Raw genomic sequence first — 17,598 nt, 5'->3', positions numbered from 1 at the left:
ATTTGTAAAAAAGAAAAAAAAAACCCATCTATTTTATGTTATCAGTGTGAGCCATTAATATAACTAGAAAAGTTCTATATAGGTCAATTTATTTTGTGTTGCTATATCACATTCATTCCAAATGAATGAAACCGAAGATGGGGCTTTAAATTGCAAACTTAGGCCTGAAAGTCTCCAAAGTCTTAAAGTTGAGCCTGAATGTTTGAAGCAATCAACACGTGCACCGAGGAAATACATATTCATTTTAACATTGTTTACTCTGTTAATTGTGAAAATGTTTGTTATCGCACATCTGCATGGATCAGCAGCAAGGTGCACTCTGAGCACTCCCAACATCCTTGACTGCTGCTGACTTTTAAGCATTCATAATAAATGGATTCTGCCTTTTATAATTCAACAGAAAACGGAAACATGCCTTGATAGTGATTTGTAGAAGAAAGTGCCAGTTCGGACTTATTTAAAATTCCATTATGTGAAGTGTTTTCCACTAAAAAGGGAAATAATGCAGAGATACCGAATGGGATATTCTTCTTGATGTTACTCAAAGGCTTTTTTTTAAGTATTCAATCAAATGCTTGCTTGTAGGCAGAAGAAGTCAATTAAAACACTTTTAATATAAACTACATGGATTATTAGAGAAAACAAAATTCTGTTTTAGCAGACTGCGGTGGTATTGACACTGCATTTCACAGGATTTTATAGACCACAGAAGAAAGACTATTAAATGTACTGAACCCTGAAACAAAAATCATAAACTTCACAAGAAGAAAGTTTTGACTTTATATAAAAATCCTTTTACTTCAGAGATTGATGGAAAACTTATATCATTTTTAAGCATATAGGCCAGGGATTTTGTTTGGTAGCATTTTAATGGATTTTGTTCTTCAACTTGTATACGTCCTTTCCCAAAAGGTCGACATTCAATATGCTCAGCCATGTTCTGTCTCAGGTTGAGAATAAAAAAAGGGGAGAGAGAATTTGAAGAGCTTTAATCTGCTTGCAGGCTTTTCCTTTACATCTACTACAAGGTGCTTTGTAGCTAAATGGAAGAAATCCAAAAGCAGCTAACTGATTGGTCTGAAACATGCAACATCTCAATAAATCAGCATATCATTTAAAGGGTCATTTTACTTTTTGGGCAAATACATTCAAAAAGTGAAACTTGTCTAACAGAATGGTTGTTTCTTTCTGTTCATTTTCAAGAACGTGGCTTAGAACCAATAAGAACTTGAAATTCACTTTCAAAGTAAATTACAACATAAGAGCAATAAAAATGGATTTTTAATTTCAGAAATGCAGTCTTACAAGAAGACTGCTGACTTGACAGTTGTTCACCAGGCAGTCACTGACACCCTAAGCCACAAAAGGTCACTGCTAAAGAACCTGGCTGATTATACAGTGCTGTATCCAAGCATATTGATGAAAAGTTGGGCGGAAGAAAAAAGGGGGAAATTTAGGTTCTCAGAAAAATAGAATATTTAGATGTATTGGTACAAAATATATAAATATGAAATATTTGTATATATATATTTGTACCAACTCAAAATGTTATTCTAACATACCATTTCTGTATTTAAAATCGTTTTTGTTGTTATACTGTTGAAGAAGCTAAACCTGGAGTTTTGTAATCTGTAAACTACAAATGTCAAAATGAATAGAAATAACTGCCTTACACATATCGCTCTGTGATCATAGTGAATAAGTATAATGGATAAGAGTTTTACTTATTAATGTTGGACCTCTTGTTTGCTGAATATTGGACTATTTGCACGTTGCTGGACGCCACCAGGCCTCCTGGCGTTTTCGGCCATTTCGTATCCAAGACATTGCGACTGATATGACGGGACGCCCCAAGTCTGACGTCACAGGACGCTATATATGGAGGCACCCAGTTTGAACATACGCCTTCAGCTGGAGACCGGGTCCGGTTACCAACATCTGAAGCATCACCTGGAGAAGAGTCCCGAGTGGATCTCATTTATTCTCTCTAGTTGGCCAATGAACAATTCATAACTGAGGTTTCTGGACTAAGAAGGTCAGAAATTTCACTTTGCCGATCGAAGACGTGAGTTTAACACGTAACTAAAAACACAGAGTTTCGAGGAGACGAACCACCACCGTGTTTTATCCTAGTCGACTTTGATGGTCAGATCATATTTTTCCCTTTCGCCAAGGAGGCCAGAGGAGAAGATTGACCACTTTTCCTGAGGTTAACTGTGGACGCACAGTAACTTCCAACTTTCCCCTTCCTCTCTCGACCCCGCTCAGAAGAAAGCCGACAACAAGTAATACCCATCCTTTATTTTTATTTATTTCTTAGAAAGCCTGGGCAGGGTACAGGAGGTTTTAGTGCGATGAGATTCTCTATTTAATCTAATGTTTTTTGAATGATATGTGCATGTAATCGTGTTATTGAAACTTTGATGTGCCGTGTTGGACATCTGGAGGCCGCTGTGCTACCCATCTTTGTGTGTGTTTTGCGGGGTTATTTACCACTTGGGAGCAAGCGCAGGTGCGCTGTGAGACTGGACTGTTAAAATAACCTCATGGTGAAATTTCCCATTTTCTTTGTCTTCAACCTTACTGCTTGCTCGCTTGCCGCCAAAGGTTTTATAACACTTTGTCTGCTCACCTCGCAGAGTTGGGGGAAGTTTTATGACTGAGTATAACTGAGTTACAGTGGAACTGCGCCCCAACATCCTCACCACCACATCCCTTTTGTCATATCAATTTTGCCATAACTGCTGGTTTGATCCCATACGCAACACTGCTGTTTTGCTTTATTTTTGTTTAGTTAGATATTTTACCCCTTTTGTGTAGAACTTTGCATGTTTGAGTAGGTGAAGATTATTAAATCGGAAGAACGTATTGTATCAGGCTGTGATTTAATAAATATTCACATAGATGGTAACAGAAGGCGTTCTGTGTTTATTTTGTGCAAGAGTGATTCGTCAGTCAAGATAAGGTTAAAAGTTCCACACGTTTCGGCAGAAACGGTCGATTAAACAGTGACATCTCTGGTAATAGTTATTAATTATTACTGAGTATTTAACGGTTGTAATTATCAAAGGCGTTGAGCAACAATTACAACACCAGAAGACATCTCTGGTCTCAATTCATAAATGAGGATTTTGGTTAAGAAATTAATTTAGTCAATAATCATAAGTCTAACATTAATGATATTCTATTGAATATCATTATCACCTAAACAGTGTCTACATGGAAATCTATACAAAAACATTTCTGACTGTGATGCATAGTCTTCCCTTACCGAGGCCAATATATTGAAGATCAATAATTCCATAAATCTACACCAGACTGCCAACAAGGAAGGTCAATGCAGAAGAAATAACAATAACACAAGTGAACCGTGCAAAGAGGGTCACAGTGAGGGTATAGTTCAGTGAATAAGTCAGCAAGTCCCCCAGGAAGCCGAGGAGGCGAGAACATCAGCCCCTGTGGAAATAGGACAGGAAAAACAGCCGCGTGCACAGAATAAAGCCGCCAAATGCACTGCACTTTATACTCAGTTCGCATTCATTTTTAATGAAGTATAATAAGTCATAACACCGGTGCGGAAATGCAATCTGCCGTCCAACAGCACAAGCGATCAACACAGCGATCAAACAGCACAAGGACTTTTTCACATTGCATATCCTCTGACAGCACTGGAGGCACAAATGCAGGGAGCTGAACCGTTTCAACATTTCTGCAAACACAAGCAGCTGCCGATGCGTCTCTGTCTCACGACGGAGGGAAAAAGCCCTTCTCCCAGAGATTGAGGTGGCTGGATGCTTCAGAAATGTCTGTCTTTTCTGTTCTGGTCATTTATTGGTTCCAAACACTTCAGTTTAGTTTTTTCAAACAGCCAAATAGCACAGGTCTGCTTGCTACCACGGTGAGAAAACATGCATTTTAAACATATGTCTTCTGCTTTGTAGGTCAGGGTCTTTGCTGAATGAGCTGCAAAAAAGTTAGTTATCAAATGCAAAGACAGGGACATGGGAATACCTTTAACTGTAACACTTCCTGTGCTACTTGCTACTCCAAACTGGTTTCTTGCCATGCAGGTGTAGAGACCAGCATCCAATTTGGTCACATTCCATATCCGAAGGCTGCCGTTGTCCAGGATGGAGACCCTGTGGTTAGGAAAGAGAATATTAGTACTATATTATATCACTTATTTATCCTAATGTCTGCATGATATTAAAATCACCTTTTCAAGATAGACCTGTCCACAAAGGCAGAAGAACACACAATAACATACTGCAAATCACCATGAACACACCATTCGCACAACGAAACATGGTTGTGGAAACATCATACTGTGGGGATGCTTTTATTTAGGGCAAGCTTGTCAGTTACATAACATTAGAAATAGAGCAAAGCTCCAGGGAAAGTGAGCATCAGGAACAACATCAAAACACTGGTCACTTTGACCAAGTGAACCTTTCTCTTACTACATAAAAATGGATAAAACCTTTCCATGGTAACCAGTTGGGAAAATTCCATGTCGTTTTGTGAGTTATTGCAGGAAACAGAGGCTGCATATTTAAAAATCTGTGTTTTCCTCTGTGTCCTTCATTCTTGGAGAAATACCATGACAGCACAGTGCTGACTGGGCAGTATTTACACATATAAACACACAAATATAAACAGCCAAAGAAAAGATTTACATTTGGAATCAAATGATACATACAATATATAAAAGGGCACATAATCTTTTTTAATCATTGCTTGACATTAAATCTGACTAAACTTTTCCTGTTAGGGTTAGTACAATTACTTGTATATGCTAAATTCCAGGTTTCAGAGGTTTATACATAAACTAAATGTTATGATTCTGGCACGTCTGCTCTACCCTGTCTCCCTGGCTGCAATCAGCAGATTAGATGCACCTGGTGGCTGCTGCGGTGTAGTGCAATCTGTGGAATGCCAAGCACCTGTGTCTTCCCTGATATATACTGACTCTGACAAGCAGACGGTGCCAGATTTTTGAAAGCCATCGTGTGAGTAGATATCCAGCGTTCCTTCCTGTCTGATCATTGTTCTTGACCGTGCCTTGCTTTTTGGATTTATGCCTCTACCTGCTCCCTGTCGGACTATTTGGATTTTGGTTGTCGACCTTGTTTCCTGCATCTGGTTTATGCCTCTGCCTGCCCCTTGCCTGATGCCTCTTGTTCCGATTGTTGAGCCTGTTTCTGTCCTTGGATTATTGAGCCAGCCTAGCCCTCGGAGTATTCAGCCTGGAGTCACTTCTTACCTGTGCCGTGGAGATCACCGCCTGCCGCCCACTGAGGTTTCCCCTCTGGGTTTCAAGTTCCACTCAAGACAAAAGCAGGTTAGTGACTTTTCTGATCCCTGCAAAATCTGGAGAGACTACAAGTCACTAATCCCTCTTTCTGCCTCAGTGATTCCTGGAAGCTGTGAGGAGTGTTACCTGTGTGACGTTTTCCTGTGGCTGAATAAACCTTTTAAACGTTCAATACTGTGTCTGGCTGAATCTCGGGTCTGCCTTTTTCTGATTCATAGCACTAAAAGTATTATGCCTTTAAATAATTTGGAAATCCCAGATGATGATGTCCTGCTTTTGTAATATTGCGATTCATGACATTTCAGTGAATAGGAGGCAAACCTGTGGATGTATTTTAAGGCACACGTCAAAGATCCTGCTTCCTTGTGTGACATCATGGAAAAATCAAAAGAAAACAGTCAAGATATCAGGAAGATACAGGTACCTAAAGATGCCACATTTTTTGTTCAAACAAATATATAAGTATAAACATTATTGGAATGTCCAACTCTCATACCATTCTGAATAGAAATGGGTTCTGTGTCCCAGACATGAATGTGCTTTGGTCCAAAATGTGTGTATAAACCTCAGAAAAAATGCTAAAGGCTGAAAACTGGCTGAAGCTGGTAAAAGAGTGTCTTTATCCAAAGTGAAAGGAATCCTGTATCGACTTGGGCTGAAAGGCCACTCAGAGAGGAGGAGGTCATTGCCACAAAATGAACTTAAAACGGACTACAGTTAGCAAATGCACTCAGGTTTTGTAGACATATTCTGTGGTCTGATAAAACTAAAAGTCAAGCGTTTGGCTGTATTGACCTTGGGGAAAGGTTGCAAGCCTGAAAACACCTTATCAAGTGTGAAGTATGGGGGTGGCAGCATCATGTAGTGGGGTTGTTTTGCTGCAAGAGTTACTGGTGACCTAAGCCATACAGTATGAAAGGCAGTTGGACCAAATGCTAAGGAAATTTATAGCTTTGAAGAAAGTTAGAAGTAATCCTCTAAAGTCTAATTCTGGCATTTAGCAGATAGGACATGTAATACTGACTGACTGCCTTTTTTTATAGTATATGTAAAAATTTGGTTTTAACTTTATATGGAAAAACAACCCGACAGTAAAATCAAATAAGGAGGGCCATTTATTAAGCTGCATACAGAGATTGATTGAACACAATTCCCAAAGCCAGTAATAAAACTCACGGCACAGTAGACATTAAATATTATCCAGCATTTTTAGGTATTGATATGGTGCTTTTAAGAAGAAGAGATTACCATAATCCAGAAAAAGCAAAACGTCTGCAGGAATAAAGGGTTTCCTCTTTTTCTGGAGTCAGTGTGATTTGTAAAGGACAAATTCTGTTTGACAAGAATGTTTAAATACCTAAAATATGTTACTATTTTATATTCAGCACCTTGAACTGTTTTTAGGGAGTTCACTCTGATGGAGGTTAACCCTCCTGACATGACAACCATGAACATCCAACCAGCACGACAATGAAACGGTTTACATCAAATAATATTTACATGTTAGAATGACCTAGTCAAAGTCCAGACCAAAATATATTACGGACTTAAGACCGCTGTTAAGACATTCTGTGAGCAAAGATATCAGTCTCTTAATGTGAAAAGCTTGTAGATACAGTACATACTCTAAAAGACCGGCTTGTATTAAAGGGCTGGTTGTTAGCAGGACCAAATCGCAAACAGGAACTTGGGAGCTGCATGGTGAGTTGCAAAGTTTTAATGAAAACTGAATAAAAAAACTTACGAGTATATGCGCGACATGGAACATAAACAGCAGGACAGGCATGGTACAGCCTCAACATGAACAACCAGAGAGCTTTTATATATTGAGAAAGGCATGGAAACCAGGTTAGAGTAATCAGGTGAGAATGAGTAACCGCTGAGACCAGTGGAGGGAGAGAGAGCTGAGGGAGGAATGAAAATGGGCAGGAGCAGACTGACAGGAATATAGAAACACTGGAAAGAACCTAAATGTCCATGAATACAAGAATAAACTAAGAAAGAAGTAAGTAACTAGAGAACATAAACAACAGGGAAGAAACAGAGATCAAACAACAAACTCAAACACCTACAGATCATAACAGGGCCAAAATGCAGCCAAAAGACTCTGGGGCTGAATGCAAAGGCACATCATTCTTTCCACATTTTTTAAAAATTATTTTCATAGCCATGTATCCTTTTTCTTCCCTTTACAATTATGCACACCTTTGTCTTGGTCTACAACTGTATTAAAATATATTTAAATTTATGGGTGTAATGTGGCTAAATGTGATGAAGTTAAAGGTGTGGGAATACTTTTGCAAATCACGTTTGATGTGGTCTAAACGTACTGATACTGGATATATGCAATAGTTTTTATGCAAAGAAAATATGAGCTGAATAAAAAGCTGAAAAGCTATGAATATTATCAAATGCATAATTACAGCTGCAGACAGCTGTCTGTTTTGATGTGCTAATGAGCCAAGTGCTGGACAAAAAGTTGCTGGTGTTATCATAAAAACATCAACGCTCTGGACCCTGTATCTGATCAGAACTTTGATTAGGAGCCGATCAAATGCTTGAGATTGGATCAGGAAAAACCATTGTTTAGTTGAAAATAATTTTAAAAGATCTGAAGCTGCTGTAGCAAAAACATCATACAGAGGATACCATATTTTTCTTTATTTTAATAGATTTTTACTTCTTTTCAGATGCAGAAAAGGAGATATAATATCACATATTTTAAGGCTGATTAATTCAGTTGACATATGAAATATCTGGGACAAAAGCGGCTTCCTGCCCTTTATGCAATGACCACATGCTTCAAAAAAGGTCGAAAGGCCTCAACAAAAGTTGACCTTTTCGAAATAACATGCAGAAATGGAAATTGTGCCCTTGAAAGCAAGGTACTGTGGGAACTCAAGGGTGGACCGCCTCATCAAAGCACACTGAATTTTAATGATCTGAAATGCTCTGCTGATTCTGCAAGCTGTAAACATAAAATGTCCTCAGCCTGATTGTGAGGGGGGAGGAAATTTGCTCCGTTCACTCAACGTAGTTGAGGGACTCAAAGTGAACAGTCATCGACTGTTGGAAGGTACTCAGGATTTCAGAGTTCCAAGGCACTTTATTATTTTTCCGCATGACTACAAACTGAAAAGTTAAATCATTCATCGCAAGCAAACTCCAAATAAAGCAGCTTTTTATTTTCTAAATCAACCAGGAGAGGAAATGTTTTACATGATAAAATTTCAAACATATTAAACTTGTCACAATGTAATTCATTTTGATCCTCAGAATCAAATGTCTGTAAAACCCTGCCCCAAACAAGCCCAACTGTTTTGTTTAAAATACGTTTTTCCAAGGCAGGAAAGGCATTCTAGATTAAGAAATAATTTTATTAGGGAACCGGGAACCACCAGGGCTCAAACTTGCCCTGAAGCGGAGAATGCTGGAACACCAGTATCACTGTTTACAATTAAGCAGATTTCATGGTCTGAGATGGTGTTGGTCGAACAATGTGGCAGCATTATGAAGTGAGGCCTAATTGGTACTGGTGCAATGCACAAAGTAGATGGAATAATAAAGATTGAGGCTTTACACATGAGTACGATCCCAGATCATTACCTCTGCCACCAGAATCTAAAGCCAAGAACCATTAAGTTGTTTTCGATCATGATATATCGCTCACATTTCCCGTGCATGCGTGTGTTCTCAAACTACAAAATGTTGTTAAAACTGACAGTTACACTAGCAAAAATGTAGTTTGATTTAAAAAATTTTTACACTAAGTTAATAAACATACCTTACTTTAATGTTTAAAAGTACACACAGATACACTTCCTTACAAAAGTGTACATCACACACCTTTTCACATTTTGTCAACTCGCAAGTACGTTATTAAATGTATTTTATTGGAATTCTATGACAGACCAACAAAATATACTGAATAAGTGGTTTTCAAACTTATTTACCAGTAAAAATCTAAAAAGCATGGAAAGTTTTGCATTCAGCCTGTTTTACCATAATACTCAAAATTAAAGGCAACCAATTGTCTTCTGAAATCAGCGTATTGGTAAACAGAGTCCACCTGTGTGTATTTAAGCTCAGCGTAATCCAGCTGTTCTGTGAAGGCCTCCCAGGTTTGTTAGAGAACATTACTGAACAAAAAGCCTCGTAAAGATCAAGAAACACAGCAGACAGGTCAAACAGAAAGTTGTTGACATGTTTAGAGCAGATTTCAATCCATCATCTGAAAACAGAAAGAGTATGGCACAACTGCAGTCCCACTAAAATATGTTTGTAAATATATACTGTATTTTCACATGCCCACATGACTCATACAAAATGTGATATAGTTCTGGAATTAGCAGAAGTATTGTCTGACTTATTACCTGTGCTTACAAAGATTATGCAGCCAGTCCTAATTCAGACATTCATCATAAAATAGCGATTGCACAACACAGTAGCCTAAATCTATCATGGTGTCCTCACAGCGGTGCCCTGCAGGCAACGAACCACTCATTTTCTCCTAAAGTAGCTCAGCATCATGAAAGGCTATAGACTATCCATCCATTACTCTTGTAAGTGGAGGTAGTATGGGCTCCTGTATTGGTATGGGCACTGATGGGGTGAAGGTGATGGAATATCTGTAGGATGGTTAAACTGGGTTACTATTGGTGGGGGGAAAAAAATCCGGAGCCATTTTCCTTCTCTCAATTTGGCTCTGAGTGGATGTACTTGTGAAATGCGGTTGATACAGTGTGACATTGGTGGTAACACCACTCCACCCACCACCACCACCTCCTAGCTCAGTGACTCTTTTTCTCAAGTGGCAGATGTGAAAAGAAAATGCAGAGACAGTGAGTGTAAGTGAATTTGCCTCTGAAACCACATGGTGCTGCTGAGTGGAGCCTTCTTGGTTTATATGTGACCGATAGAAAAAGTGCTGAATGCAGAGCAGCAAGCCATGATCATCAGTTACAAGATGCCATATTATGGTGTGGGATCCTGCACAGTTAATGACATCCAACCTGCAGGCTGATAAATTTGAAGAGCACAGCCCATCAAATGGCAACACAGTCCTACAAACTGACCTGAGTCTTCAGCAGAGTAAGCACAATTAAAAAAAGTAGTGTACATTAACCACACAAGTGTGTCTAGAGCAGAGCTACACCATAAAATGGAATTTTGGAGAGTATTAAAAGTTATTGAAAATATCTATAGGTAGAATATGACCTTATGGTATTTTACCGCAAGATAATTAAATCTTAAAAACAAGAAAAATATTAAATAGGTCTTCCCACATTTTTTAAAGTCACATAAATAATAAAAAAAAAACTATTCTGACACAGAAAGAGCCCTTGAAGTTCTGCCTCACTACAATACCCATATATGGATTATGCATTGATGAATAACTTCAACCGAGTCAACAGCTAGACTATTGAGGTGACCATTATTAGTTTATTATTTGGATACATCCATTTGTTTAGCCATGATAAAAAGCTGTAGTAGCTACTTGTTCTTTCTCAGTGTGTGAGCCAAATGAAGAGTGTATTTAACTGCAATTCCAGTTTGACTATAAATCAGCTTTACTTTAAACCTTTTTTCCAAACCTATGTGTAGCATTTCTTTTAAGTGATTTTCATGTTGTCAGAAACGTTGCTTCAAGGTTTGAAAACTACATTGCCTGTTGTGCGGATAAACTCAACTAAAACATGGACTATAACATTGATTATAATTATGAGACGTGAAACCAGTATACAGTAATATGAAGTAGTCTATTGCCATGACACAGTTGTCAGGAGACACACTGACACAAGCTAGTGGCAATCAGAGTAACAATGCCAGTCAGAACAGAAGCCAAAGAAACAAAGTCTTCTTATATGATGCCAGGTTTTTTGCTTTTTAAATTACAATTTTTGTCATGTGGACATTTCCCCAGTGCTCAATTACAAGAAGAACAGGTTTTTAATTCCCTGACTAGCATACTCTTAGGTCTGTGAGCTACTGCTCTCAGACAACAGTGCCAATGCTAAAATCCAACCTTTGCGAGCAAGATGAGCTTTTTTACCCTGAGGCAGTTGCTATCAATGAACAACACATCTTAGCTTTGGGTGTTAAACAGATTTAACCATTTATTACTACACTAATGATATTTTCATGCCTTCAAGCAAAGGGTGGCAATTTTAAAGAATCTAAATTATAAAAATTTTATTTCACACTTTTTGTTTATTTCCATCAGTGTTTATTCATAGTTTTGTTGCCTTTGGTGAGAATCTACAATTTAAAAAGTCTTTAAAAAAAATAAATAAAACAAAGTATAAGGGCATAGACAAGAATGAGGTGTGCAATATGGTCTGCTAAGTCAGACTGGGTATATCACAACAAATCTTCTTTAATACTGAATACCTGCATTTGTACTCAGTACATCCCCAATCCTCCTTATCCTCAGGGGCAAGACAGCAATCTTGTGATGCCTGCATCTTGTACGATGAAGCTCCTCAGAGAGCGAACAAGTGCCGCCGCATGTAAACACAAAGACTTAAATCCTCGGCAGCCCTCCAGTGGAGCCAAGGCTGTCTTGGGCCATTCATCGCATTCTGTAGCTTTTTCCCTGCTGTTTTACTTGAGAGCTTGTATGGCACTTTGCTTTCACTGACGTTCTAGAAAAAAGGAGCAGACTGGCTGTCTGCACAAGTGTTCGTCATTTCAATGCGGCGCTAATGGGTGAGCGGAGGAGGTCAAACACAGCAGAAGTCAACTGAGGCACAGTAGTGCTGAAAAAGATGTGGGGGGAGTACTACTAATGCATTTTGTTTTTTTTTATCATTCCCTCTGTCTCCAGACAACAAGTCCGTACAAAGTAGCCCATTATGTGAGGGGACGTGTGCGACCTTCATCCCGGGAGAAGCCAGCAGAGGGGCAGGTATCAATATTTCACTGGTGGGATGAACACAAGTGCCGCTCCTTTCATTGCCGCCTCACACAGCTTTCATGGACTCGCCTGTAATTCTACTAAAAGAGGTGATTATTTTGTATGTGTATTGAGATGTCCAATCTCGCTTGGGTAATCCTGGAGAACAGCTGTGTGTTTTTGGTGAGATCAAGCCTCGAAAGGACAGCGGGCTGTGTGGTGTTGATCCTCCCTGCTCTGTGACAAGATGAAAGCCATAAATAACATCAGTCACACAGCAGCTATCATTGGCCAGTGTGAAGTGTAAATTGCAGGGGAGAGCCAGGTCCAAAAGAAAGGCCTGTGTTTGTGATTTCCTTGCATTCTCTTTTTCTCAGCTCGTTAACAAACGCAGATGCCACCTTTTGTACGCTTCCCTGCAATCAAAAAGACACTTGAAAGGATTGTGTTGATGTGTAATTCAGACACGCATTTGTCTTTCATCTGTTTTATAATTTCTACATTGTGACAGGAAAATGTCATAATTCAAATAATGGATCCCAAAAAAAGACAAGGAAATGTCACATCGATTGCTGCTTTTAACAAGAAGCTTCCACTGTGAAAGAATGATTGCTCGCTACAAGCAAAGTGGCGTGAAAATCCCCCTTGCAGATTTTGCCTATTTTTGCTTTTTTTTGTTTCATTTCTGAAAAAAAGTGGTGTATCTACGCAGGAGTGGCCAGCCTATCAAAATTACCCCAAGAATGCCTTAGCAATTCATTTAGAAGGTCAAAAAAGAAACAAGAAGAAGATCTAAAGACGACTTGCTTCAGGTTTTATGATTTAAGAGTAACAAAGAGGATAGAAAACATTTAATAGACCATTTGTCTTTTGTTTTGATTTTACAAATTTGTATTTCACTGACAGGATTGGATTTAGTTACTGTGGCCTTAAGAAGGCAGTTTATGCTGTTCAAAACTGTCCAATGTGGCTGAATTAAAACAATTAATCACAGTCAATTAATGATTTAATAAGCGAGACAGTTTTATTTTTGGATAGGACCAGTCTAGTTTGGATAGCTTATTTCGTTTAAAAAACTGCTTTTTGTATTTACTGAGGTTATCTTTGTCTGCTGGTAAAATGTGGACTATTGTTGAATACTTAGTAATTGTAAAATGCTTTACTGCAAGCGTGACTGTAGGATGGAGGCCTGTGAGCTCTCCACCTAATAAATGAGGTAAATAAAACTGGCTTGCCAAAATAGGGGCTAAGATTCTATCAGTGAAATTACTCAGCCATGAGACCACAGGAAGTGAGATCGTTACTAGCTCCGATGATTTTACCAAATAATTAGTCCAAGCTGAGGCTGTTTTGTACACAAAGATTATTGCTTCGGTGGAAAGATAGTTTGCTTGACTCACTACTCCAGCAGGGATTCACTTCCTAACACCAGTTATCCAAATCAAAAAGGTGAGAGTGAAAACAAGACAGCGGGGAATGTGTTTGATACTGTGTCTTTCTGCCGTGGTAAGCTCACAAATAAGGTGATTCTGTGTTGCTGCTTCCATCCCACACTGGCCACTGTTGACCTACCTGGGGGTGATTTTTCTAATCATATTTCTATAAAAATAAAAAAAAACACCCTTGTTGCTAAACACGCTGCAGGCAAGAGGCTGTAATGTGGAGAGTGAGCAGAGAAAAGATGTGGGGTCACTGTATCCTCTGAGCCGGGACAAGGGGAGGGACTCGACTTCAGGTGTCTACTTCAGGCTACTTTAAAGACCCTGAAGTGCAGCAGGGGAGGGGCGGCAAGAGATAAATTGAAAGGCCGTTCTTTAGAGGTTCCTCATAGTGTCCGATGCTGCAGAGAAATGGCCTTGTCAGCGGCATAAATCAAATCCAGCTGTGAGGCGTGGAGTCAGGACACCAAAACCTGCAGAGCCAGATGCAACCGAAGAGCTACATCTCAGAAGTCTGCTTGATGCAGCAAGACAACTAAACGAGCCCACAACCTGTTCTGAAGTGATTATCCACAAAGGTAATGGTCAGTGAGAGACTATACAACTTAAGTTTGCTCTGTTTAATTTCTGGGATTTATCTATAATCAAATAAAGTGGCTGACTCAACACTAGCAAGGACAATGACAAACCTCTGACAGTTTTTACAGATCATATTGCTGTAGTATAGCTGTAACAAATTTTCTAAAGAGGTCAAGTAGATTGTTAGATGCAGCACGTGATTTGACATGAAATTTTTCTGTCCTGCAGGAAATGAGAAAAAACTTCTCTCCAAATATTTTTAAAACAATGTAAAAAGAAATCTGATTTTACTTACAAGCAATTAAAAGATAATTTCAAAATGTATTTATAACCTTCTCAATAATCAAAAGGAAAAATATTATAAATAAACCCTTCTTATAATTGCTGAGATCCTTTTTGCATGTTTCCACTAGATTTAGTCTTTGAGGTTAGACGGTCTCGTTGCCATAATGGTAATCTTTACTCCCTCCACAGATTATCCATCAGATTCGAATTGGGACTCTGGCTAGCCAATCCTAACTTTAATAGTACTTAAAGTCAGAAGAACTTTCTAGACTTTCAACCTCTCTTTGTTAAAGAACATGCCAGAATCGAAAATGTTTGCAGCCTTTTAGAAACCTCAGTAAGAGTTCAGGTTTGGTAGAAAATATGTGCAGTTACTGATCTTAAACATTTGAATTGCTAACAGGGTTTACCATGCTAATCATGCTTATCATTTACAGGGGTTGGACAATGAAACTGAAACACCTGGTTTTAGACCACATAAATTATTAGTATGGTGTAGGGCCTCCTTTTGCAGCCAATACAGCGTCAATTCGTCTTGGGAATGACATATACAAGTCCTCCACAGTGGTCAGAGGGGTTTTAAGCCATTCTTCTTGCAGGATAGTGGCCAGGTCACTACGTGATAATGGTGGAGGAAAACGTTTCTTGACTCGCTCCTCCAAAACACCCCAAAGTGTCAATAATATTTAGATCTGGTGACTGTGCAGGCCATGGGAGATGTTCAACTTCACTTTCATGTTCATCAAACCAATCTTTCACCAGTCTTGCTGTGTGTATTGGTGCATTGTCATCCTGATACACGGCACCGCCTTTAGGATACAATGTTTGAACCATTAGATGCACATGGTCCTCAAGAATGGTTCGGTAGTCCTTGGCAGTGACGCGCCCATCTAGCACAAGTATTGGGCCAAGGGAATGCCATGATATGGCAGCCCAAACCATCACTGATCCACCCCCATGCTTCACTCTGGGCATGCAGCCCGGCCGTGTATATTGACCCTGTGGAGCTCCCGACGGACAGTTCTGGTGGAAACAGGAGTTGAGGTGCATATTTAATTCTTCCGTGATTTGGGCAGCCGTGGTTTTATGTTTTTTGGATACAATCTGGGTTAGCACCTGAACATCCCTTTCAGACAGCTTCCTCTTGCGTCCACAGTTAATCCTGATGTGGTTCATCCTTCTTTGTGGTATGCTGACATTACCCTGGATACCGTGGCTCTTGATACATCACAAAGACTTGCTGTCTTGGTCACAGATGCGCCAGCAAGACGTGCACCAACAATTTGACATTTCTGTTGAACTCTGGTATGTCACCCATAATGTTGTGTGCATTTCAATACTTTGAGCAAAACTGTGCTCTTACCCTGCTAATTGAACCTTCACACTCTGCTCTTACTGGTGCAATGTGCAATCAATGAAGACTGGCTACCAGGCTGGTCCAATTTAGCCATGAAACCTCCCACACTAAAATGACAGGTGTTTCAGTTTCATTGTCCAACCCCTGTATGTAAAGTGTTGTAGATATGCTATATTAGACGGTCTTCATTTCAAAATAATAAAACCGTTATTTAGAGTATGTAATCTCACATATTCTCTGTGTAATTTTTTATTTTCTCCTAACAGAAATAAATAATGACTGTTTCAGGCAGGATGGTTGGTTAAAAAATCCAAACATTGTTAACTATGGTTGTTTAGGAGAAATTAAAACGAGCTAAAATTGGTTTGGTCGAAGATTTGCAAAACAAGGGATCAGAAACTGGATCCCGCTGCATCTCTACTTGTGTTCTGTAATGGTTTTCTCCAGTCTTGGGATAAACCATGTAAGGGGACATATCATGCTTTTAAATCCTAGCTTTTCACACTTAAATCATTCAGTTGTGGTCTATATAAAGTGGAACTTCAATGGTCTTAATTCCTTGTTATTGTAGCTCCACAGGCCCCTTTTTTACCCCTGTTGTAAGGTGCATCTGACAGCAGCTCGTTTTGGTGCCGTCTCTTTAAATGCTGGTGAGGCATTTTATGCCCCACCCCCCTCCAGGTCAAAGGTGGCTCCACTTTAACCCATGTTTGTAGTTTTGATAACCGAGATACAATTATTTAGCACCCCAGAAACAGGAGAAAAAGGCAAAAACAATGTAAAACTGTTTATGTAATAATAATATTCAAAACATGCAGTACAGTTATGTCCTCAAGGAGCTACAAGCAGCACACAGCACAAAAATAAGCAGAAGGCACGATGCTACTGCTATCAGAACAATGGCCAGGATGTCATATCAACACACAATAAATTAATGTCTGAAATAAAGTTTACTGTCATTGTAGTGTTATTTGCTGCTTACCACTTTGCAGCGTCCTTTGCTTCCATAGACTTAGGGAACCGACCCCTTAATTAGATGAAGTCTTTCAGAAAATCTTTTTTTTATTTTAAATTTTTTTTAACCGTGTCCTTTCCAGCAGAGTGGCTCTCAGAATTGTTGTCTGAGTGTTAAGGAGAAGCCCAACTGATTTAGTTTCACAAGTGGAGCATTACAGCTTACACTTTCATGCTCTGCTTGATATTTATAAAAGAAACTTTATTAGAAACTGCTTTGGTATGGGAAGAAACTTGTGCCATCGGAAACTGAATTTGAATTTCTCAGACTGAACCTGTATTTGTGTAATTTGAAATTAAATGTATTGGTTTGAAACTGAATTTCACTTAATTGAAACTGAATTTATTGGTTTGAAACTGAATTCATTTGCTCTGAAAATGTATTTTGTTGAACTGAAAATTCAGTTTCACCGCTTTTACTTTCAGTTCTAAAATTCAGTTTTTTGTGTCACACATCCGGGTCCTTGAAGCCACAGATTAATCAAACACAAATTCACCGATTCACGGATGTCATTCACTATTGCTGTGTCCAAATTGAAGGGCTGCATTCTTTGAAGGACACATTTGTTGGCCGATTACGTCATTGTGAGGCAATGAAGTCTACAGCTTCACAGCCTCCTCCAAATAGGGCCGACAAATGCGTCCTTCTTTTCCCCAGATATGAAGGATGGGTCCGGTGTATCCTTCGTGGGCCACCCTATCCCATGATTCATTG

At 39.1% G+C, this 17,598-nt stretch overlaps 1 protein-coding gene across 3 annotated transcripts in view; it reads right to left on the bottom strand.

The window, feature by feature from the left end:
* The window catches only part of cntn4 (contactin 4), a 318,997-nt gene that overhangs the window by 40,872 nt on the left and 260,527 nt on the right, over positions 1-17,598 (bottom strand). For all 3 annotated transcript variants that reach the window (XM_047347049.1, XM_047347050.1, XM_047347051.1), the window contains one exon: positions 4,012-4,139. In XM_047347049.1, coding sequence (XP_047203005.1) covers positions 4,012-4,139 — 128 coding nt within the window. The remainder of the gene's footprint in view (positions 1-4,011; positions 4,140-17,598) is intronic.

Source organism: Girardinichthys multiradiatus, chromosome 20, assembly GCF_021462225.1.
Source record: "Girardinichthys multiradiatus isolate DD_20200921_A chromosome 20, DD_fGirMul_XY1, whole genome shotgun sequence".
Lineage (NCBI taxonomy): Eukaryota > Metazoa > Chordata > Actinopteri > Cyprinodontiformes > Goodeidae > Girardinichthys > Girardinichthys multiradiatus.
Note: the sequence above shows the minus strand (reverse complement) of the source record. Positions and strands in the feature narration are given on the sequence as shown.